The following is a 23,788-nucleotide window of genomic DNA, read 5'->3' as shown; positions in this document are numbered from 1 at the left end:
CTATCGCGACAGGCGCCGCAGCGACGCGCGGCCCCTCGCCCGCCCGCCCGCTCCAGCCCCGCACTCACCGCAGCGGCCCCTCGGCGCCGCCAAGGCCGCCAGCAGCAGCCCGAGGAGGGGCAGGGGCCCCCGGCGCCCCGGGCCCATCTCGCCTGGCCCCAGCCGCGACGCCACCAGCCCCCACGCCGCCGCCCAAGAGCTGCGGGGCGCCGGGAGCAGCGCGAAGGCGGAAAGAGGCAGCCAATGGCGGTGCGTGGCGCCTCTGTCGTCACCGGTCGCCAGGCGAATCCCGGCCGCCACGGTTGCGCCCGAGCAGAAGCGGGAGCGAGCCCGAAAGCGAAAGCGAAAGCGAAAGCGTCGCGGTGCTGCCCGGGGCCTCCCCCGCCGCGGCCGCGCAGGATGAGGCCACGCTGAGCTGCCGGCAGCGGCAATTCCAAGCGGGCGGCGATGGCCGGGCAGGGAAGAGCGGCGGCAGCGGCGGCAGCGGCGGCAGCGGCAGCAGCAGCAGCAGCAGCAGCAGCAGCAGCAGCTTGGGGCATGTTGCACCAAGGTGGCCGCGGTAGCAGCGCATGGGACAGCGGCACCCGTGTCAACGCAGCGTCCGTTCTGCCGGCAACTCCCACAGCAGGGCCGTCACCAGCACAGCGCACACCCGGCCCAAGGCAGGGCGAGCAGCTCAAGCCTCCCGAGCCTCTTTCATCCCATTTCCTCCACGTTTGCTCCTGCGCAGTGCATGTTCATCCCTCCCTTTCCCCACCTTTGGTCCTTCCCCTAAACATCCCCTTATCAGTTCTGCACTTTCCCACAATCCCCTTTAATTATCCCAGAGTAAATTTGGCGCAATCCCCCAACCTTCCTTGGCGCTGTATTCCATAGCGAGGAAAGCCTCCCTCACCAGAGTAGTATGGCTGAGTGCTCTAAGGTGCTGGATTGAGGCTCCAGTCTCTTTGGAGGGGTGGCTTCGAATACCCCTGCTGCTCGGTCCCTTTTAGGCCCTTGAGAGGCACCTGGAGGGATGGAGTCGCTTCTTCTCTCTGTGCAGTGCTGGTCGATGCCACATCTAGAGTATAGGGCGAGGAGACCGCATCTGGAGTAGCTGCCCAGCGCACGAACCACAGACAGACTGGACTGGAGCAGTGATTTCACCAGGGACGGAGTAGAGAAAGAATCAGACTCTTCCTCTTCCCAGTGGCATCCAGTGCAAGGCTACGCCTCTCCCACAGGGCAGAAGCTGAAATCCAGGGAATTCCTCTGGAGGATGAGAAACAAGTTTTGCCCAACACGGAGGGAACCGTCCAAGCTGTGTCCATTGCTGTCCTTGACCAGACCTCAGGGTCAAGCTGGGACAGGGCAGATGGTCAGGGGAGTTGCGTTCTGCCCCCCCTTTATTGATGGCAAGGTTGAAATAAGGGAGCAGTGGATCCGAGAAACTGCTGGTGAAAGCAAAGAGGTGGGACCTGTCGGTGAGGTTGTAAAACGAGACCTCACCTGCCTCATAGTCGAGGAAAATTCCCACCCGCTTGGGTGCTGTGGTCACAAGCAGAGTGGTTGAGGGGGAAGCTGAGGCCTTGGAGATTCCCCCCTGCCCCCAATTAGGCACACAGCCCACTACCCATCCTTGGATGAGACTTCGATAGGTCCCTTCCTCCACACAAATGCCCTGCACATGCCCAGGGTCCAGCCGTTCTGGCCCTGTACCTGCACCTCCTAGTAGTGTCTCCTGCCCGCAAATTGGTCACAGCCCAGGACACAGGCACAAACATCAAATCGCTTGGGGTTGTCAGGCAGATCTTGTCTTACATCTCCATAAGCCAGGTGTTTCCTGTCCCTGGACAGTTGTCTACCTGAGCCAGTTTCACAGTAACCATCTCTTTTCTGGTCTTTCAGGACGTTGTTGTATGGTAGATACAGGGTATCTACTGCAAAGAAACAGCTGATACTTTTCCAAGCATCCCAAAGGAGCATGAAATCAAGATATAAACTGCTTCCTAGCCACCAACGCCAGGAGGAAAAAAATCTATTTGACTAGGACAAGTCTTCTGCCTTCAAGCCTAGATCAGGTTACTCAGTTCTGTGTCCCACCAAGATCTAAATATCTCCAAAGACAGAGATCTCCCATGCCTCTGTCCCCATGTTTGACCATCCTCAGGATGAAGGGGGTTGTTTCCTCCCTTATATTTAATCAGAATTTCCCATCTTGCAAATTCTGCCCGTTGCCTTTCACCCTGTTGCTGGGTACCTCCAAAAGCCTGGCTCTGGCTGCTCTACAACCCCATTAGGCAGTGGCAGACAGCGATTCAATCCCCCTTTGCTGTCTCCTCTCCATGCTGGACAAAGCCACCACCCTCAGCCTCTGCCCATCCATCCGGACCTCCAGCCCCACCAGCTTGGTGGCCACCGCTGGGCTCGCGCCAGCCTGTCCCTGTCTGCCCATTAACCTCTCATGCACAGACAGCTCATGTCATGAATATTTGATCATTAGAAAATGAAGTGAGAAAGACGAGAGACTGGGCAGAACTGGACAGTGAGAGAGCAAGGGGCTAGTCTGCTACTTGGCTACTTAAAGAAGTAATACTTGTGCTGATAGCATGGCTATAAGGAGACATTATCAACATGTAAGAATTAAGTAGAATGTTAAAGGTGATGGAGAACTGTTTGCCCTGTTGCCTGCCCTCGTTAGGGACCTCACAGCGCTGGGGGTGAAATGACCCCTGCTGTCTCCACTGTCCCTTCCCTGAGCAGGAGGGTCCCATACCCAACCAAGGCCAGTGCAGGGAGGCCCGTAACCACCCCAAAAGGTGCCGGAGGGTCCATATCCAGCCTGAAAGGTGCAGGGGGACCTGGAGCCACCCCAAAAGGTGCTGGACGGTCTGTATCCAGCCCAGCAGCAGGGGTGCCCACTCCAGCTCCCAAATCTTCTTCACTCCAGTTGCAAAACTCTTCCACAGCAAGGAAAGATTCCATGACAAAGAAAAGCACCTGGGAGCCCCCACTGCCTTGCCTCCACGTTCGTGTGCAAACCTTTATTGACCACAGTTCTGCTGAACAGCAGCTTGGCAGGACACAGCGCGAGAGAAACAAGAGCCCACACACCCTCCCCCCATACAGCTCCAAGCACATGTCAAGGAAACCCAGGCACCTGGGGGACTCCGGGCACCTCATGCCAGCAGAGTCCATTGAACTGCTGGTGCAAGGCCAGCGTGACAGAGGGGAGAGGAAGGTGGAGAGCTGGGGCAGAGCCTCTGCTCCGTCCTGGGCTCACGTGCGCAGCCCCGAGAGGTGCCAGTGGGCGAGAGCAGGGTTTGTGCCCCAGCAAAGGCAGCACAGGGCAGGGGAGAGACCAGGACACCTGGGGGATTCAGGCAGGGCCTCTCACCCTCCTCACAGCCTCACAAACCTCCTTCCCTTCTCCAGCATGAGGAATGGAGCCCCAAAGAGCCCCTGTCCCCTTCAGCCACTGCCTGCTCCCTGGGTTTGGGCAGAGCTGAGCTGACCATCTGCTCCTGCAGGACCGAGGAGGGGAGCAGAAGGAGCGTCTGGGGAAGGACAGGAGGCCTCCAAAGCTGGGGATGAGGTGGGGTGAGGTGCATGTGTGGGGGGGGTGCTGTTGCTGGGGCCCAGCCACACTGCTCCTTTTTCCACAAAGAACCAAGGGAGGATCCTCCCCTGACCCAATGAGGCTGACCAGAACCTGTAGATCTCAGCCCCATTATCAGCATTGACAAATGTCACCTGCCTTCCTGTGCAGTCCAGACACACCCTGATCCTCTTCGGGACCGGGTACAAGTACAAGGGGGTGGGAGAGGATGTGAGAGCCTCAAACTTTCCCTTCCGGTACTGCACAGCCCAGATCCCTTCTGTAGGGCTTGGCTCAATCGGTCCGTTCCGCCTCAAGGGCTCCCTGGCCACCCCCACGGCCCAGTGGGACTCAGCACCCAATTCCCCCTCCACCTCCCAGCAGTGCCTCCCCACAACGAAACCCTCACAGCCCAGCACACAGAACGAAGTATCAAATCTCTCATGGGAGTCTGGAAGGTCCTGCCATGTCTCTCCCCATCTCACACTTCTGCAATCCTTGGACAGGATGAGCTGGGGATGAGCTGTGTCTGGATCCAGGGAAACCTCCTCTGCAGGCACAAGAAGAGTCAGAGTGTCAGGGGCAGAGTCTCAGCCCTGGGCACGGTTTCCCCTCTTTGGGGAAGGGTCTGCCCCACTGAGGTGGAGATGCGGCACCTCATTCCACCCAGGAGAAACAAGGACTGGGGCCCTCAATTGAGTTCATGGTGCAAGGTACAAGTTCTGCCCAGCCATGCACTGCCTGAGGACAGGGACTGCCCAGCACTGCCCCTGCACTGCCCAGAACCATTGCCCCCATGCACACAAAGAAAAAGAGCGTGATACCCCTGGGAGGAAAGAACGGGCAGAGGATTAAACAACAAAATGGCTTCACCTTGGTCTACAGGCAAAAAGTGTCTTCTCCACACTGCAAGGAAAGACGAGAGCCGGTTACAACACACATCCCATCCCCAGGCAGGGCCACACTGTGGACATGGGCAGGCAAGAGGGTCCAGCCTGTTCTGGTCACCCAGCGGTGGCCACAGTTCCCTGCACATCACACTGGGGTTTCCCCAGGACCCAGCCACTGCACTGGTGGAGAGGACGGGCAAAGAGGGAAAGGGCTGAGCACCCGGAGCCTGGGCAAGGGCTCGGCTCTGTGTCCAGAGCTCATGGTGCAGGGAGACTCACCCAGTTCTGCAGCTTGTTCTCCTGGAAAAACAACAAAAGCAACATGTGATCAGAGCAGGGTCTTCTCCTGCCATGGCTGCTCCCTCAGGAAGGGGGAGAGCTCGGGTGTGGGTGCTGTGCACTAAAATCCCTTCTGTTTTGAGGGCTGGCTAATGTGAAAAGAGTGCGTGCTCCTGCAGAAGGCCTCCGCACCAGCCTGCCTCCTCCCAGACCCTCAGCAGCAGCCAGCAAAACCAGCTCAAGGGCTTCCCAGACAATCCTGAGTTCATCCTCACTCAGGACAGAACTTTGGGGGCTCAGGCTGGAAGACTGAGACCTTGCTTAGAAAGCACTGAACTTGGGACAACCATCAGGAGAAGCTAGCTCTATTCAGGAGGGACCAGATTTTTGCAGGGGTTTTACAGGTGGAACCAGGAAAGAGAGACTCACTCAGCTCCATGGTCTTTGCCTCTGAAAAGCAAAAGAAAATGAAGAGTCATCAGCAGAGGAGCTTCCCATCCCCAAGATATGACCCCAGGAGAAGGCATCGCTGGGGATGGTTGTGTCCCCCTGAGGATTTTACTTCTCTCCCCCATACCCAGGGAACAGGCAATGCACAGACACTCCAAGGGCAGGCCCTGATCCCAGCCTGCTGCATCCCCAGCTAGGGACATGGACAAAACTCAGGCTCACCCTGAGCTTTATTTCACCCAAATCCTTGCCCGGGAAATAACCAAAACCAACAAGCGAGTGTCCATCCCAGGCACACAGCTGCAGAAGGCTTTTTGAACTGGATCTGGAGGAAGAAGACTCCCTCATCTCTCTGCACTCTTTCTTGGAAAAGCAAAGGGAAAGGAAGAGGCCATGTGCCACAGAGCTTCCCATCCCTGAGGGACATCCGCAGGAGAAGGCATCCCTGGGGATGGCTGTGCTCCCCTCATTTTATTTCTCTCCCCCAGACACAGGGAACAGCTAATGCACAGACATTCCAGGAAAATGCCCTGGGCCCAGCCTACTGCACCCCTCTGCTCCATGGGCACACACAACCCCCCGCCTCAGACAGGCCTTCTTGTAACCCAGATCATTGCTTCAGACAACACGCAAAAAGCATCAAGCCAGTGTCCATCGCAAGCACACAGCACTTTTGAAAGTTTTCAGAAGTGGAAATGCGGAAAGATGACTCACCCAGACCTCTGGACAGTCTCTCTAAAAAGAAAAGCAGAAGGAAGAGGACATTAGGAGGGGACCTGCCTTTGGCAGCACAAGCAACTGTGGAAGGGGCAGGCCCTGCTCTCTGCGTTCTTCCCCCTTTTCCTTCCCGTACCCAGGGAACAGGCAATGCACAGACACGTGCAGGCCACTAAGCCCTCGCACTCTTCAAGCTCTCAGGCAATAACCCAAACCAAAAGGGAGTGTCCATCCCAGGCACACAGCTCTAGAAAGCTTTTTGACCTGGATCTGGAGGAAGAAGACTCCCTCATCTCTCTGCACTCTTTCTCGGAAAAGCAAAGGGAAAGGAAGAGGCCATGCGCCACAGAGATTCCCATCCCCGAGACAGAACCGCAGGAGAAGGCATCCCTGTGGATGGCTGTGCTCCCCTCATTTTATTTCTCTCCCCCACACCCAGGGAACACATAATGCACAGACACTCCCACAACATGCCCTGGGACCAGCCTACTGCACCCCTCTGATCCATGGGCACACACAACCCCCCACCTCAGCCAGGGATTCTTGTAACCCAAATCATTGCTTCAGACAACACGCAAAAAGCATCAAGGCAGTGTCCATCCCAAGCACACAACACTGTGAAAAGGTTTCAGAAGGGGAAATGGGGAAAGACAACTCACCTAGATCTCTGGACTGTTCCTCTACAAAGAAAAGCAGAAGGAAGAGGACATTAGGAGGGGACCTGCCTTTGGCAGCACAAGCAACTCTGGAAGGGGCAGGCCCTGCTCTCTGCGTTCTTCCCCCTTTCCCTTCCCGTACCCAGGGAACGGGCAATGCACAGACACGCGCAGGCCTCTAAGGCCTCACACTCTTCAAGCTCTCAGGCAATAACCCAAACCAACAAGCCAGTGTCCATCCCAGGCACACAGCTCTAGAAAGCTTTTTGAACTGGATGTGGAGGAAGACGACTCCCTCATCTCTCTGCACTCTTTCTCGGAAAAGCAAAGGGAAAGGAAGAGGCCATGCGCCACAGAGATTCCCATCCCCGAGGGACAACCGCAGGAGAAGGCATCACTGCAGATGGCTGTGCTCCCCTCATTTCATCTTTCTCCCCCAGACCCAGGGAACACGTAATGCACAGACACTCCCAGAACATGCCCTGGGACCAGCCTACTGCACCCCTCTGCTCCATGGGCACAAACAAACCCCCGATTGTTGTAACCCAGATAATTTCTTCACACAACATGCAAAAAGCATCAAGCCAGTGTCCATCACAAGGACACAATACTGTGGAAAGCTTTCAGAAGGGGAAATGCAGAAAGACGACTCACCCAGATCTCTAGACTTTTCCTCTAAGAAAAGCAGAAGGAAGAGGAGATTAGCAGGGGACCTGCCTTTGGCAGCACAAGCAACTCTGGAAGGGGCAGGCCCTGCTCTCTGCTTTCTTCCCCCCTTTCCATTCCAGTACCCAGGCAACAGCAATGCACAGACACGTGCAGGCCACTAAGCCTTCGCACTCTTCAAGCTCTCAGGCAATAACCCAAACCAACAAGCCAGTGTCCATCCCAGGCGCACAGCTCTAGAAAGCTTTTTGATCGGGCTATGGAGGAAGAAGACTCCCTCATCTCTCTGCACTCTTTCTCGGAAAAGCAAAGGGAAAGGAAGAGGCCATGCGCCACAGAGCTTCCCATCCCCGAGGGACAATGGGAGGAGAAGGCATCCCTGTGGATGGCTGTGCTCCCCTCATTTTATTTCTCTCCTCCACACCCAGGGAACAGCTAATGCACAGACACTCCCAGAACATGTCCTGGGACCAGCCTACTGCACCCCTCTGCTCCGTGGGCACACACAACCCCCTGCCTCAGCCAGGCCTTCTTGTAACCCAAATCATTGCTTCGGACAAGACAAAAATCATCAAGCCAGTGTCCATCGCAAGCACACAACACTGTGGAAAGGTTTCAGAAGTGGAAATGCAGAAACACGACTCACCCAGAAATCTGAAGAGAATCTCTAAAAAGAAAAGCAGAAGGAAGAGGATATTAGGAGGGGACCTGCCTTTGGAAGAACAAGCAGCTCTGGAAGGGGCAGGCCCTGCTCTCTGTGTTCTTCCCCCCTTTTCCTTCCTGTACCCAGGGAATGGGCAATGCAAAGACACGCGCAGGCCACTAAGCCCTCGCACTCTTCAAGCTCTCAGGCAATAACCCAAACCAACAAGCAAGTGTCCATCCCAGCCACACAGCTCTAGAAAGCTTTTGGAATTGGATATGGAGGAAGAAGACTCCCTCATCTCTCTGCACTCTTTCTCGGAAAAGCAAAGGGAAAGGAAGAGGCCATGCACCACAGAGCTTTCCAATCCCTGAGGGACATCCACAGGAGAAGGCATCCCTGTGGATGGCTGTGCTCCCCTCATTTTATTTCTCTCCCCCACACCCAGGGAACACGTAATGCACAGACACTCCCACAACATGCCCTGGGACCAGCCTACTTCACCCCTCTGCTCCATGGGCACACACAACCCCCCACCTTGGCCAGGGCTTCTTTTCACCCAAATCATTTCTTCAAACAAGACACAAAAAGCATCAAGCCAGTGTCCATCGCAAGGACACAACACTGGAAAGGTTTCAGAAGTGGAAATGCAGAAAGATGACTCACCCAGACCTCTGGACTGTTCCTCTACAAAGAAAAGCAGAAGGAAGAGGAGATTAGCAGGGGACCTGCCTTTGGCAGCACAAGCACCTCTGGAAGGGGCAGGTCCTGCTCTCTGCGTTCTTCCGCACTTTTCCTTCCCATACCCAGAGAACGGGCAATGCACAGACACGCGCAGGCCACTAAGCCCTCACGCTCTTCAAGCTCTCGGGCAATAACCCAAACCAACAAGTGAGTGTCCATCCCAGGCACACAGCTCTAGAAAGCTTTTGGAACTGCACATGGAGGAAGAAGACTCCCTCGTCTCTCTGCACTCTCTCGGAAAAGCAAAGGGAAAGGAAGAGACCATGCGCCACAGAGCTTCCCATCCCCGAGACAGAACCGCAGGAGAAGGCATCCCTGTGGATGGCTGTGCTCCCCTGGCTTTATTTCTCTCCCCCAGACCCAGGGAACAGCTAATGCACAGACACTCCCACAACATGCCCTGGGACCAGCCTACTGCACCCCTCTGCTTCATGGGCACACACAACCCCCTGCCTCAGCCAGGCCGTGTTGTAACCCATATCATTTCTCCAGACAACACACAAAAAGCATCAAGGCAGTGTCCATCACAAGCACACAACACTGTGGAAAGGTTTCAGAAGTGGAAATGCAGAAAGACGACTCACCCAGACGTCTGGACAGTTCCTCTACAAAGAAAAGCAGAAGGAAGAGGAGATTAGGAGGGAACCTGTCTTTGGCAGCACAAGCAACTGTGGAAGGGGCAGGCCCTGCTCTCTGCATTCTTCCCCCCTTCCCTTCCCATACCCAGGGAACGGGCAATGGACAGACACGCGCAGGCCACTAAGCCCTTGCACTCTTCAAGCTCTCAGGCAATAACCCAAACCAACAAGCAAGTGTCCATCCTAGCCACACAGCTCTAGAAAGCTTTTGGAACTGGCTATGGAGGAAGAAGATTCCCTCATCTCTCGGCACTCTTTCTCGGAAAAGCAAAGGAAAAGGAAGAGGCCATGAGCCACAGAGATTCCCATTCCCGAGGGACGACTGCAGGAGAAGGCATCCCTGGGGATGGCTGTGCTCCCCTCATTTTATATCCCCTCCACACCCCCACCCTCATATCCTGGGAGCAGCTAATGCACAGACACTCCCAGAACATGCCCTGGGACCAGCCTACTGCACCCCTCTGCTCCATGGGCACACACAACCCCCCGCCTCAGACAGGCCTTCTTGTAACCCAAATCATTGCTTCAGACAACATGCAAAAGGGATCAAGCCAGTGTCCATCGCAAGGACACAACACTGTAGAAAGGTTTCAGAAGTGGAAATGTGGAAAGACGACTCACCCACATCCTTGGACTTTTTCTCTACAAAGAAAAGCAGAAGGAAGAGGACGTTAGCAAAGGACCTGCCTTTGGCAGCACAAGCAACTCTGGAAGGGGCAGGTACTGCTCTCTGCGTTCTTCCCCCCTTTCCCTTCCCATACCCAGGCAACGGGCAATGCACAGACAAGCGCAGGCCACTAAGCCCTCGCACTCTTCATGCTCTCAGGCAATAACCCAAACCAACAAGCCAGTGTCCATCCCAGGCACACAGCTCTAGAAAGCTTTTTGAACTGGATGTGGAGGAAGAAGACTCCCTCATCTCTCTGCACTCTTTCTCGGAAAAGCAAAGGAAAAGGAAGAGGCCATGCGCCACAGAGCTTCTCATTCCTGAGGGACAACCGCAGGAGAAGGCATCCCTGTGGATGGCTGTGCTCCCCTCTTTTTATTTCTCTCCCCCACACCCAGGGAACAGGTAATGCACAGACACTCCCAGAACATGCCCTGGGACCAGCCTACTTCACCCCTCTGCTCCATGGGCACACACAACCCCCCACCTTGGCCAGGGCTTCTTTTCACCCAAATCATTGCTTCAGACAACACGCAAAAAGAATCAAGCCAGGGTCCATTCCAAGCACACAACACTGTGGAAAGGTTTCAGAAGTGAAAATGAGGAAAGACAACTCACTCAGATCTCTGAATTGTTTCCCTAGAAAGAAAAGCAGAAGGAAGAGGAGATTAGGAGGGGACCTGTCTTTGGCAGCACAAGCAACTCTGGAAGGGGCAGGCCCTGCTCTCTGCGTTCTTCCCCCCTTTCCCTTCCCGTACCCAGGCAACGGGCAATGCACAGACACGCACAGGCCACTAAGCCCTCGCACTCTTCAAGCTCTCAGGCAATAACCCAAACCAACAAGCCAGTGTCCATCCTAGGCACACAGCTCTAGAAAGCTTTTTGAAGTGGATCTGGAGGAAGAAGACTCCCTCATCTCTCTGCACTCTTTCTCGGAAAAGCAAAGGGAAAGGAAGAGGCCATGCGCCACAGAGCTTCCCATCCCCGAGACAGAACCGCAGGAGAAGGCATCCCTGTGGATGGCTGTGCTCCTCTGGCTTTATTTCTCTCCCCCAGACCCAGGGAACAGCTAATGCACAGACACTCCCAGAACATGCGCTGGGACCAGCCTACTGCACCCCTCTGCTCCATGGGCACACACAACCCCTCGCCTCAGCCAGGCCTTCTTGTAACCCAAATCATTTCTCCAGAAAACACAAAAAAAGCATCAAGCCAGTGTCCATTCCAAGCACACAACACTGTGGAAAGGTTTCAGATGTGGAAATGCAGAAAGACGACTCACCCACACATCTGGACTGTTCCTCTACAAAGAAAAGCGGAAGGAAGAGGACGTTAGCAAAGGACCTGCCTTTGGCAGCACAAGCAACTCTGGAAGGGGCAGGTCCTGCTCTCTGCGTTCTTCCCCCCTTTCCCTTCCCATACCCAGGGAATGGGCAATGCACAGACACGCGAAGGCCACTAAGCCCTCGCACTCTTCAAGCTCTCAGGCAATAACCCAAACCAACAAGCCAGTGTCCATCCCAGGCATACAGCTCTGGAAAGCTTTTTGACCTGGATCTGGAGGAAGAAGACTCCCTCATCTCTCTGCACACTTTCTCGGAAAAGCAAAGGGAAAGGAAGAGGCCATGAGCCACAGAGCTTCCCATCCCCGAGGGACAACCGCAGGAGAAGGCATCCCTGGGGATGGATGTGCTCCCCTCATTTCATCTTTCTCCCCCAGACCCAGGGAACAGCTAATGCACAGACACTCCCACAACATGCCCTGGGACCAGCCTACTGCACCCCTCTGCTCCATGGGCACACACAACCCCCCACCTCAGCCAGGCCTTCTTGTAACCCAAATCATTTCTTCAAACAAGACACAAAAAGCATCAAGCCAGTGTCCATCCCAGTCACACAACAGTGGAAAGCTTTCAGAAGGGGAAATGCGGAAAGATGACTCACCCAGATCTCTGGACCATTCCTCTACAAAGAAAAGCAGAAGGAAGAGGACATTAGGAGGGAACCTGCCTTTGGCAGCACAAGCAGCTCTGGAAGGGGCAGGCCCTGCTCTGTGCGTTCTTCCCCCCTTTCCCTTCCCGTACCCAGGGAAGAGGCAATGCACAGACACGCGCAGGCCACTAAGCCCTCACACTCTTCAAGCTCTCAGGCAATAACCCAAACCAACACACAAGTGTCTATGCCAGGGGCACAGCTCTAGAAAGCTTTTGGAACTGGCTATGGAGGAAGAAGACTCCCTCATCTCTCTGCACTCTTTCTCGGAAAAGCAAAGGAAAAGGAAGAGGCCATGCACCACAGAGCTTCCCATCCCTGAGGGACAACCGCAGGAGAAGGCATCCCTGTGGATGGCTGTGCTCCCCTCATTTTATTTCTCTCCCCCAGACCCAGGGAACAGCTAATGCACAGACACTCCCACAACATGCCCTGGGACCAGCCTACTTCACCCCTCTGCTCCATGGGCACACACAACCCCCCACCTTGGCCAGACCTTCTTTTCACCCAAATCATTTCTCCAGACAAGACACAAAAAGCATCAAGCCAGTGTCCATCCCAAGCACACAACACTGTGGAAAGGTTTCAGAAGTGGAAATGCAGAAAGATGACTCACCCAGACCTCTGGACTGTTCCTCTACAAAGAAAAGCAGAAGGAGGAAGACATTAGCAGGGGACCTGTCTTTGGCAGCACAAGCAACTCTGGAAGGGGCAGGTCCTGCTCTCTGCGTTCTTCCCACCTTTCCCTTCCCATACCCAGGGAACGGGCAATGCACAGACACGTGCAGGCCACTAAGCCCTCGCACTCTTCAAGCTCTCAGGCAATAACCCAAACCAACAAGCCAGTGTCCATCCCAGGCACACAGCTGCAGAAGGCTTTTTGAACGGGCTATGGAGGAAGAAGACTCCCTCATCTCTCTGCACTCTTTCTCGGAAAAGCAAAGGAAAAGGAAGAGGCCATGTGCCACAGAGATTCCCATCCCTGAGGGACATCCGCAGGAGAAGGCATCCCTGGGGATGGCTGTGCTCCCCTCATTTTATTTCTCTCCTCCACACCCAGGGAACAGCTAATGCACAGACACTCCCAGAACATGCCCTGGGACCAGCCTACTGCACCCCTCTGCTCCATGGGCACACACAATCCCCCGCCTCAGCCAGGCCTTGTTGTAACCCAAATCATTGCTTCAGACAACACGCAAAAAGCATCAAGCCAGTCTCCATCCCAAGCACACAGCACTTTTGAAAGGTTTCAGAAGTGGAAATGCAGAAAGATGACTCACCCAGATCTCTGGAACGTTTCTCTACAAAGAAAAGCAGAAGGAAGAGGAGATTAGCAGGGGACCTGCCTTTGGCAGCACAAGCAACTCTGGAAGGGGCAGGTCCTGCTCTCTGCGTTCTTCCTCCCTTTCCCTTCCCAAACCCAGGGAACAGGCAATGCACAGACATGCGCAGGCCACTAAGCCCTCGCACTCTTCAAGCTCTCAGGCAATAACCCAAACCAACAAGCCAGTGTCCATCCCAGGCACACAGCTCTAGAAAGCTTTTTGAACTGGATATGGAGGAAGAAGACTCCCTCATCTCTCTGCACTCTTTCTCGGAAAAGCAAAGGGAAAGGAAGAGGCCATGCGCCACAGAGCTTCCCATCCCCGAGACAGAACCGCAGGAGAAGGCATCCCTGTGGATGGCTGTGCTCCCCTCTTTTTATTTCTCTCCCCCACACCCAGGGAACAGCTAATGCACAGACACTCCCACAACATGCCCTGGGACCAGCCTACTGCACCCCTCTGCTCCATGGGCACACACAACCCCTCGCCTCAGCCAAGGCTTGTTGGAACCTGAATCATTCCTTCAGACAATACACAAAAGGGATCAAGCCAGTCTCCATCCCAAGCACACACACTGTGGAAAGCTTTCAGAAGTGGAAATGCAGAAAGACGACTCACCCAGACCTCTGGACAGTCTCCCTAAAAAGAAAAGCAGAAGGAAGAGGACATTAGCAGGGGACCTGTCTTTGGCAGCACAAGCAACTGTGGAAGGGGCAGGCCCTGCTCTCTGCATTCTTCCACCCTTTCCCTTCCCATACCCAGGGAACGGGCAATGCACAGACACACGAAGGCCACTAAGCCCTCGCACTCTTCAAGCTCTCAGGCAATAACCCAAACCAACAAGCGAGTGTCCATCCCAGGCGCACAGCTCTAGAAAGCTTTTGGAACTGGATGTGGAGGAAGAAGACTCCCTCATCTCTCGGCACTCTTTCTCGGAAAAGCAAAGGGAAAGGAAGAGGCCATGCCCCACAGAGATTCCCATCCCTGAGACAGAACCACAGGAGAAGGCATCCCTGTGGATGGCTGTGCTCCCCTCATTTTATATCCCCTCCACACCCCCACCCTCATATCCAGGGAACAGGTAATGCACAGACACTCCCACAACATGCCCTGGGACCAGCCTACTGCACCCCTCTGCTCCATGGGCACACACAACTCCCACCTCAGCCAGGACTTCTTGTAACCCAAATCATTGCTTCAGACAACACACAAAAAGCATCAAGCCAGTCTCCATCCCAAGCACACAACACTGTGGAAAGGTTTCAGAAGTGGAAATGAAGAAAGATGACTCACCCAGACCTCTGGACTGTTCCTCTACAAAGAAAAGCAGAAGGAAGAGGAGATTAGGAGGGGACCTGCCTTTGGCAGCACAAGCAACTGTGGAAGGGGCAGGCCCTGCTCTCTGCGTTCTTCCCACCTTTCCCTTCCTGGATCCAGGGAATGGGCAATGCACAGACACGCACAGGCCACTAAGCCCTTGCACTCTTCAAGCTCTCAGGCAATAACCCAAACCAACAAGCCAGTGTCCATCCCAGGCACACAGCTCTAGAAAGCTTTTTGAACTGGCTATGGAGGAAGAAGACTCCCTCATCTCTCGGCACTCTTTCTCGGAAAAGCAAAGGAAAAGGAAGAGGCCATGCACCACAGAGCTTCCCATCCCGAATGGGCAACTGCAGGAGAAGGCATCCCTGGGGATGGCTGTGCTCCCCTCATTTCATCTTTCTCCCCCACACCCAGGGAACACGTAATGCACAGACACTCCCAGAACATGTCCTGGGACCAGCCTACTGCACCCCTCTGCTCCATGGGCACACACAACCCCCCACCTCGGCCAGGGCTTCTTTTCACCCAAATCATTTCTTCAGACAACATGCAAAAAGCATCAAGCCAGTGTCCATCGCAAGCACAAAACACTGTGGAAAGGTTTCAGAAGTGGAAATGCAGAGAGATGACTCACCCAGACCTCTGTACAGTTTCTCTACAAAGAAAAGCAGAAGGAAGAGGAGATTAGCAGAGGACCTGCCTTTGGCAGCACAAGCAACTGTGGAAGGGGCAGGCCCTGCTCTCTGCGTTCTTCCCCCCTTTCCCTTCCCGTACCCAGGGAACGGGCAATGCACAGACACGCGCAGGCCACTAAGCCCTCGCACTCTTCAAGCTCTCCCTACTTATTCCACACCAGCAGCTCACAGCTGTGCAGGATCAGACTTAGCCTCTTTCCTTCACAATCAATACACAGAAACGGAACAAGCCCAGTCACCCTCCTTTCTTGGGGAACTGTATACAAAGATGAATTCAAGTGAGTGGGGTGTATTTGCAAGGTTTGTGCAGCAATAGCAGCATAAGAGCCGCTCAAGGCACCCTGGCCACGTGCTTTCCCGGGCTGTACACCAACATGCAACATGTCCCCTGCCATGTCAGCCTGCTGGGAAACTCAGCTGGGACGCTGCTAGAGCAGCTCTCAGCACAAGGGGGATTTTCCCCCAGCTCCTGGCCCAAAGCCGTGCTGCCTCTCCTCCCGCTTTGTCCCCCTGCCTTCTGCCGGGAGCCCAAGTCAGGTTCTCAGCACACTGCAGGCATGCTGCAAACACAGCCTTGATGCCCACGGGGGCAGCTCCCTTTGCACCTTAGCAGAGGTGGGTCAGGGCCTCCAGCTCTGTTGCAGCCTCACCCCTCTGCTCTTCACCCCTCCAAACAACATCCCTTTCCATCTAGATGGTTCCTCCCTTGCCCCATTAGGATTTTACCTGTCTTCTTAAACAGACGAACACTGAAGAGAATTAAACCAAGTATCAGCACTAACAGAGCCACCAGCATCACTGCCAGAGCCACCTTCCAGGGATGGGCATCATGGAAGAAGGGAGCTAAGAAAGCAAAAGGAAAGGCTCGTTTTACACTTCCAGGCCTGAGGAAAATCCCATGTTTCCCACATGACTAAAAAAAGAAAAGGAAAAAGAAAACCCGAATACAGCAAAGTGCAGCTGGGTGCAGCTGTGCTCCAGGGCAGAGGAGGGCTCCAGCTCTTCCCATGGGGTCCCTCTCCATTGACCTCCTCTCTCTCTCTCTCTCTCTCTCTCTCACCTCTCAGCACCACCGCTGGCATTCATCTCCCCTCCACAGCGCTCCTAAGGGGACGTTCTCCCCCCACTCCCCGACTGACACTGCAGGGAACTCACCTGATATGTGCAGAGACGACTCCTTCTCTTGGCCAAGGCGGCTGTTCCTCACCACACACGACAAGTCCCCATCTGCCTCCCCCGTCACACTCAGGCTCTGTTGTATTTCGAACAGGCCCTGCTCGTTGCGGGAATGTCTCTGAGAGACCGAGGGCAGACGCTGCCCCCCAGGATCCTTCCACAGCACCTCAGGCTCCGGGAACCAGCCGGACGAGCGACACACCACCTGGATCCCTCCGCCCTGGTAACCCTCCAGCGAGACGAGCAGGGAAGAGCCTATGGCTGGGATGAAAAGGAGGTATCCTGGGTTGAGGACCGAGAGCATCCAGTCGAAAGGGAAAGTACTTTCCTATGCTCTGTGCAGACACCATCCACATCGCCGTCCAGCCAAGTCCGGAAGGGGCTGCAGGACCAGGCATTCACACACCCAGGGCACTACGCACACAAGAACCACCCGCCGTTGCATCAGCACCTTCAGGTCCCTGCACAAAGTGCCAACAGCCCTAAAGCTCCTGTCATCCTCCACAGCAGAGGAAGACTGGGCTCATGAGCTGTCAGCATCCCAAGGCCCTCTCTGAGCACCCACACTTGTTTAGTTAACCCCAGACATCTCCTGGCAACAAGTCAGGTCTCCCATCGCACAAAAAGCAAACCCAAAACAAAGATCCCAGCTAGCTGGACCTGCAAAGAGCTCTCCTCCCCACTCCAGCCATGAAATTTGGTTCAATCCTCTGTGCAGGTCACAAGTCAGGCTCTGTGCCAAAGCAGCTGCTCAGCAGCCTCTCTCAAGCTTCAGCCTGTGTCTAGTGTCTCACAACACCATGAAAAAGACACCCGGAGACACAGCAGATTCCAGCAACAAAATCCCATCCGCACAATTCCCACACAGGCCACCAACAACCCTACTCATGCAAGACGGGTGCTCCCGCATGGGCATGGGTTCAGATGCTGAAGGGAAGAGCCCTCTTGGCCTCCTCCTCTTTCAAAGGCTCTTCTCTTTCACCCATAGAGCACCCACTCCCTCGATGCACTGGCAATTCCCCCATTCCCTGGGGGAGCATTTTCATACCCCTTTCAGTAAGCTGTACTTAGTGGCCTTGTCCAAAACTACCATCATGGAAATGCAGCTAAGGTGGAAAAGGCAGCTGAGCCACCAACACACCTGCCACTTGCAGTTCCACTGTAACTTCTGCATAACCAGCAGCACCTTCAACAGTGCAGACGTACGTTCCATCATCGGAGGGTCTGACACTGAGAATTCGCAAGTCCAGGCTTCCCCTGCTGAGGCCATCATGGGACAACTCTGTCCTCCCTTGATATTCTCTCATCTGTTCCACAAACTGTTCCTCTCCATCCCGATAATGATGCACTGTTTCAGAAACATGGTGCCGGATCCACCTGACAGCCATGCTCTGAGCATTCAAGCTGGGAGAGAGCTGACAGGGCAGCACAATGCTCTGCCCCACGGTGGCAGTGAGAGGCTGGCCTGGTCCCAGCACGTTCAGCTGCGCTGTGAAATGGAGAAGGACACAGAGGAAAAGCAGACAAACACTGAGCTTTTGCATACGTGACTTGAATGCTCTGCATGAAAGGGGGATGAGTTTTGTGCGAGCGGTTGGGTGCGGGCATTGTAGCATCAGAAGGGAAAAGCAAAGACACTAGAGAAACTCAGGGAGGGAGTGGGAGGATGTGAAGGAGAAGGTGGTTTCCTGGAAAGATCCTCCTGCCCCCTCTGGAGTTGTCATCAGCCTGTAAAGGGCTCTCCACCTCCTGCTGATCATGTCAGCCCTGCAGCACCCGGCATGGGCCACGGCATTCCTACCTGATCCCAGATGGAGAACATGGAGAGTCACAAGATAACGCAGGACGCCCCGCAGATGGTTGGCGAGGCTGGAGCAGCCAGAGCCCAAGAGAAACTGCATCTCCCCTGAGGCTCTACCTGGAGAAGACGGAGGGGAAAGGAAAAATGAGGGGAACAGAGGGGCAGCTGGGGCCAAGGGGCAGCACTTCTCCAGGACACAGACACTCCAGAAATCCCACCAAATCCCCACCACAAACACGCAGCCAACACAAACTCCTCACTTCACAAAGTGGGAGCAGGCAGCCAAGGGGGCGAGTCAGGCTGAGCAGGGAGCAAGATGAGGCTTGGATGGAGGGAAGGGGGCAACATCATAGCTTGCATTTCTGCCTGCGGAGGAGAGTAGCAGAGCCCAGAGCTGCAGTCGTGGACCAGGAGCTTCCCTGCAACAGTCTCACACAGGTGGTGTCGCAGGGGACAGCAACCCAGGAGCTGCCTGGGCAGAGGAAGGTGCCCGGGCTGCCCAGGGCCTCGCAGAGCCCACCATGCCCTCCGGGCCACCTCCCAGCTCACCCCTCCCCACAGCCCAGGCTCTCGCTGGCCCTGCCTCCTCCACATGCTCTGCTTGCTCCCTTACTCTCACACTTCCTTCCACATTCACTCTCCCTTCCTTGTCGGGACCCAAACACAACGCCCACCCCACACACCCCACTCCTTTCCCCCAGCAGGAACGGCAGCGTGGGCAGGGCCATTGCAACTCCTGACCAAGGAGGAAATGGCTGTTCAAGGTTAACATGGAACTGCACTCGGCTACCTGGCAAGATCCCCGGGTGCAGGCGAGCTCTGCAGCCCCACACACTGCCCCACACTCCCTCACCAGCCTTCCCTGGGTGCAGGGGGCTGCCACAGAACTGAGCCAGTGCTCAGTCCTGATTCCTGACACAAAACAGACCCAACCCTGCACAAGGCTCTGTCCTGCAAGCCAGGACACACCACCAGGTTCTTCCCAACTGAGACCCAGCACACCCCGGGATCCCTCCATCCACCTGCTGTGAGCAAGCTGGGCACGCAGGAGCTAGGGGTGCTGCAGACAGAAAAGGAGAGATTTGCATTTAGAAGGGAGCTTTCTGGAAAGAGAAGTCACTCACCAGACATGTCTGAGCTGCACAAGGTTCCAGGGTGCGCCCAACCGCTCCAACCTTTGTCCCCTTGGACACACCCTCCGAGGGATTGTCCCCAGGAGGCAATGGGGCAGGCTCTCCAGATGCTGCAGGGTTGGGCTGCTTACTTTGCACATAGCCCCGAGACTCCAGCAAGCATAAGGAACTTGTGTCTGGCAGAGGGATCCCTGTGCAGTTCAGTTCCCTTCCACCCCCACCACTGACCCAAAGCCCTCCCTGCAGCACACATGGAAGCAAAGAGCCCGGGGTCATGGGGGGCTGAGTGGGCAGTGAGACATGGCCAGGAGAGAGGGCAATCAAGAGGGCCAGATCCCAGTGGCATTTCCTCCTGGGGGGACAGCAGTGGCCAGAGAGGGTGGCCCTGCTGGAGCTGTCTCACCAAGGTGGCATCACAGGGAACAGCAACATGGGAGGCACCAGCCCTTCCTTCCCACCGCGCACACACACAGCAATGGCAGTGTGTGCAGGGTGGCTGCTGCTTTGAATGGAGGAGGAATGGATGGTCCAAGGGCAGGCAGGGGCCATGAGGAGCTCCCAGGCGAGATCCCTGGGCAAGGTGATCCCTGCAGCCCAGACACTGCAACACTCTCAGCTACTGGTGTCAGCCCCAGGAGGAAGGCAGAGAGCAGAGCCAAAGCCTGGGCAAGGCTCAGTCCTGTACACTAGGACACACAGACGGGGTCTACAGCCAGGACAAACCATTCCTCTGGATCTTTCCAACATCCTGCTGTCCTCAAAGGCAGCCTAGGGCATCGAGCAAGTCCATGGGGAGGAGGCAGGGTCAGGGAAACCTGGGAAGCCAGCCTGCAGGTCGGGGTCCAGATCAGCAAGGTCCATGGCCAGGCACAGGCACAGCTAGGACCAAGCTGCAGAGCAGAGCAGTGCTCCTCCAACACAGCTGGGAAAGGACTGAGGGCTCAGAGCTGAGCTTAAATAGAGCCCAGGGCCATGGGCAGGGTATGAGTGGGCATCCCAGGTGGGGCTGCTCAGGGCCATTAATGCCTATTAGTGTCCTTGGGGTGCTGACACAGGGGAGAGGGAAAGATCTCCTTTTAAAGGGGGGTTATGCAGAAAGATGAGTCACCTACCAGACAGGTCTGAGCTGGGTCAGGATTAGCCCCAACGTCTCAAACCTTCCCCCTGATTATACACATTAGCGGGACAACATCTTCCTCAACCTCCATCGCAGCACTGCAGTGCTGCTGCTGCCGGATGGGTTTCCCAAAGACCATTAAGGCCTGAGTGGCAACTCAGCCTCCTTTCTGCCCTGGGAAGGCCTCTGCAGATGTCATACCCTGTGCTTGGGCCAACAGGAACCATCTGAAATTCAGCCAGGAGGACTGACCCTGAGTTTCTGGGACTCCCTGCACCTGGGAGAGGGAGCCCCTGGACTGTCTGCAGGGATGACACGCATGTACCTCCCAAGGCCGGGCAGGAATGCAGGAGCACGTGTCCACGCTGGGACTCTGCCTCCTGGTCTTTCCATGGTCCTTCCCTGCTTGCTCTGCCCAATGTTTGCCCCTCTTCCCCCCTCCCAGCCCCTCCGCCCTGCAGCAAAGCAGGGAGTTGCATGAATTTCCCTTTGCTTTCTGCGACCAAGCTCTGCCCAGGACACGGACCCTGTGTCTCACGTTCTCCCCAGTGGATGTGGCTCTGGATCCAGCCACAGCTCACCCCAACCTCATCCTGTCCAGGGACAGGAAATGCCCAAATTATGGAGATATAAGACAAGATCTGCCTGACAGCCCTGAGCGATTTGATGTTTGTGCCTGTGTCCTGGGCCGTGAGCAATTTGCGGGCAGGAGGCACTACTAGGAGGTGCAGGTACAGGGCCAGAATGTCTGTGTCAAGGAAGGGCCCTGTCAAAGTCTCATCCAAAGATGGGTAGTGGGATGTGTGCCTGATGGGGGAGGGGGAATCTCCAAGGCCTCAGCTTCCCCCTCAACCACTCTCCTTGTGACCACAGCACACAAGTGGGTGGGAATTTTCATCAGCTACGAGGTAGATGAGGTCTCGTTTTACAACCCCACTGACAGGTCCCACCTCTTCGCTTTCACCAGCAGTCTCTCGGAGCCACTGTGCCCTTATTTCAACCTTGCCATCAATAAAGGGGGGCAGAACGCAACTCCCCTGACTCCCCATGGTGCCACGCTCTGGCCCAACCCCTCTCCCTGGTGCAACAGGGCTGGGATCACCCTCCTCATGCTGCCCAGCCAAGCCCTGACAGCATTTGGGGGTTTCCAGTTCAACCTCCATGAACAGCTGGATTTTTAATACCTCCAAGGATGGAGACTCCAGAACCTGCTGGGCAACCCCTTCCAGTGTCTGTCCACTCTCACATTAAAATTTGTTTCTCGTCCTCCAGAGGAATTCCTTGGATTTCAACTTCTGCCCCTTGGGAGAGGCGTAGCCTTGCGCTCGATGCCACTGGGAAGAGGAAGAGTCTGGCTCTTTCTCCACTCCATCCCTGCATTCACTGCTCCAGTCTAGTCTGTCTGTGGTTCATTCCTTGCACTCTACTCCAGATGTGGCCTCATCGCACTGTACTCCAGATGTGGCATCAACCAGCACTGCACAGAGAGAAGAAGCATCTCCATGCCTCCAGCTGCCTCTCAAGGGCCTAAAAGAGACGTGGCAGCGGTGGGATTCAAACCCACACCTCCAAAGAGACTGGAGCGCCATAGACTGCTCAGCCACACTACTCTGGCAAGGGAGGCTTTCCTCGCTACGGAATACAACACCAAGGAAAGGTGGGGGATTGCACCAAACTTACTCTGGGATCTTTTAAGGGGATTGTGGGAAAGTGCAGAGCTGATGAGGGGATGTTTAGGGGAAGGGCCAAAGGTGGGGAAAGGGAGGGATCAACATGCACAGAGCAGGAGCAAATGTGGAGGAAATGGGAGGGAAGTGGGATAAACGAGGCTCGGGAGGCTTGAGCTGCTCGCCCTGCCTTGGGCCAGGTGTGCACTGTGCTGGCGACGGGCGCCGTGCAGGCACCGTGGGACTCCAAGTGCTGCAGCCATGGAAGAAGGCTTTGTTCTGGGTGCTGCAGCTCGGAGCCCCAGGGCAAGTTTGGTGGAACACAGCCCACAAGCCAGCCGACTGCCAGGCGCCCCTCCAGGAGTGGTTGCGGCTGCCACGGAGGCCATGTTTTACCTGGACTTGGAGGCACTTCAGAGCCACTACAACCAGAATGGGGGTGAGTGTGGGGCTGGGGGCCAGGGCCAGCGCCAGGGGAGGAAGCGGCTGAGCGCGGCCAGGCCCCCCAAAGGGCTGCGGCTGCCCACTCAGCCCCTGGCCTCCCGCTTGGCGTCGCAGGCTTCCACACGTGGCAGCTCACCTACAGCTGCGACCTCCTCAAGGACGGTGGGATCCGGGGCCTTCATCAGCATGCCTACGATGGCAGGGACTTCCTCAGCTTCGATAAGGACACGCTGACGTTCACCGCCGGGGACACTGGGGCACAAGTCACCAAGAGGAAGTGGGAAGCGGATAAGTCCTTCCTGCAGAGACAGAAGCACTACCTACCTGGAGAGGGTCTGCGTGGAGGGGCTGAAGGAGTATGTGCGCTCCGGGAAGGAGGTGCTGGAGAAGAAAGGTGAGGGCGGCGGTGGAGGCATGGAGGGGCTCGCGGGCTTTGCGGTGGGGCTGTGGGATGGACCGGACCGGAGCATCAGGAGCACAAGGGAGGGAGGCGCAGTGAAGGCTGGGGTGTCTCGGGGCTGGGTGTTAAGGGGTTGCTGTGGCCGGCGCACCCTGAACGCGCAGGGCTCACCGGCAGGGAGCTTGTCATCCTGCCGCTGCTCTCTGCCCGGCCTGAGGCCTCTCTAACCTCACTCCCGCTGCCTCCGCAGAGCGCCCCGAGGTCAGGCTGGCTGCCAAGCACTCCTACGGCACCCTGGTCCTGTCGTGTCGGGCTCATGGCTTCTACCCGCGGCCCATCAGCATCAGCTGGCTGAAAAAACGGCGTCAGCAGAGAGCAGGAGACGAAGCACAGCAGCATCGTGCCCAACGCTGATGGAACCTACCACGCCTAGGCCACCATTGAAGTCCTCCCTGTGGAGAGAGACCTGTACCAGTGCCGGGTGGAGCACGCCAGCCTGGCCAAGGCAGAGCTCTTCTCCTGGGGTAAGGGAGCTGAGGAGGGGGCACGTGGAGAGGGAGAGGCAAAGCCGTCTGGTACAGCAGACAAGAGCCCCGGCCCGGCCCCGCGTGCCCGAGGCAGGGCCTGGTCCTCTCCCAACTAAGGCAGGGGCTGTGGTAGCATGTGGCCATCTTGGGAAAAGTGCCTGCATGGAGAGGTGGGAAGATGAGGGCTGGAAGGGTCTGTGTGGCATTCCGGTCTGGGCAAGGGGGGACGTGGGCCCTGAGCGAGGAGTTCGTGTGGGCTGG

The 23,788-nt window shown here is 56.0% G+C and overlaps 3 protein-coding genes and 1 pseudogene across 3 annotated transcripts in view; 2 read left to right on the top strand and 2 right to left on the bottom strand.

The window, feature by feature from the left end:
* Nucleotides 1-23,788, bottom strand: part of LOC106490780 (zinc finger protein 850-like) — a 214,217-nt gene that overhangs the window by 76,621 nt on the left and 113,808 nt on the right. The window contains 1 exon segment of the mRNA XM_067313891.1: nucleotides 21,010-21,016. Within this exon segment, the coding sequence (XP_067169992.1) occupies nucleotides 21,010-21,016 (7 nt within the window).
* The window catches only part of LOC136994708 (zinc finger protein 208-like), a 206,892-nt gene that overhangs the window by 83,430 nt on the left and 99,674 nt on the right, over nucleotides 1-23,788 (top strand).
* Nucleotides 918-18,794, bottom strand: LOC136994677 (butyrophilin subfamily 1 member A1-like). The gene is made up of 10 exons (XM_067313605.1): nucleotides 18,500-18,794; nucleotides 18,240-18,356; nucleotides 17,580-17,927; nucleotides 16,418-16,699; nucleotides 15,989-16,105; nucleotides 4,747-4,767; nucleotides 4,451-4,483; nucleotides 3,672-4,127; nucleotides 1,489-1,527; nucleotides 918-1,096 (listed from the first exon to the last, which is right to left on the bottom strand). Exons 2-10 carry the CDS (start codon nucleotides 18,337-18,339, stop codon nucleotides 918-920), a joined length of 1,575 nt encoding a protein of 524 aa, XP_067169706.1. The 5' UTR covers nucleotides 18,340-18,356; nucleotides 18,500-18,794.
* LOC106496679 (class I histocompatibility antigen, F10 alpha chain-like) lies at nucleotides 22,418-23,764 on the top strand (annotated as a pseudogene).

This window comes from Apteryx mantelli, chromosome 32, assembly GCF_036417845.1.
Source record: "Apteryx mantelli isolate bAptMan1 chromosome 32, bAptMan1.hap1, whole genome shotgun sequence".
Taxonomy (NCBI): domain Eukaryota; kingdom Metazoa; phylum Chordata; class Aves; order Apterygiformes; family Apterygidae; genus Apteryx; species Apteryx mantelli.
Note: the sequence above shows the minus strand (reverse complement) of the source record. Positions and strands in the feature narration are given on the sequence as shown.

Excerpts from the sequence above, each read along its gene's own strand:
- LOC136994677 (XM_067313605.1), bottom strand. The coding sequence starts at position 18,339 with ATGCAGTTTCTCTTGGGCTCTGGCTGCTCCAGCCTCGCCAACCATCTG. Across the intron at positions 17,928-18,239 it reads TGTTCTCCATCTGGGATCAG|CGCAGCTGAACGTGCTGGGA; the intron begins GTAGGAATGCCG and ends TCCATTTCACAG. Across the intron at positions 4,484-4,746 it reads AGAACAAGCTGCAGAACTGG|TGTGGAGAAGACACTTTTTG; the intron begins GTGAGTCTCCCT and ends CTTTCCTTGCAG.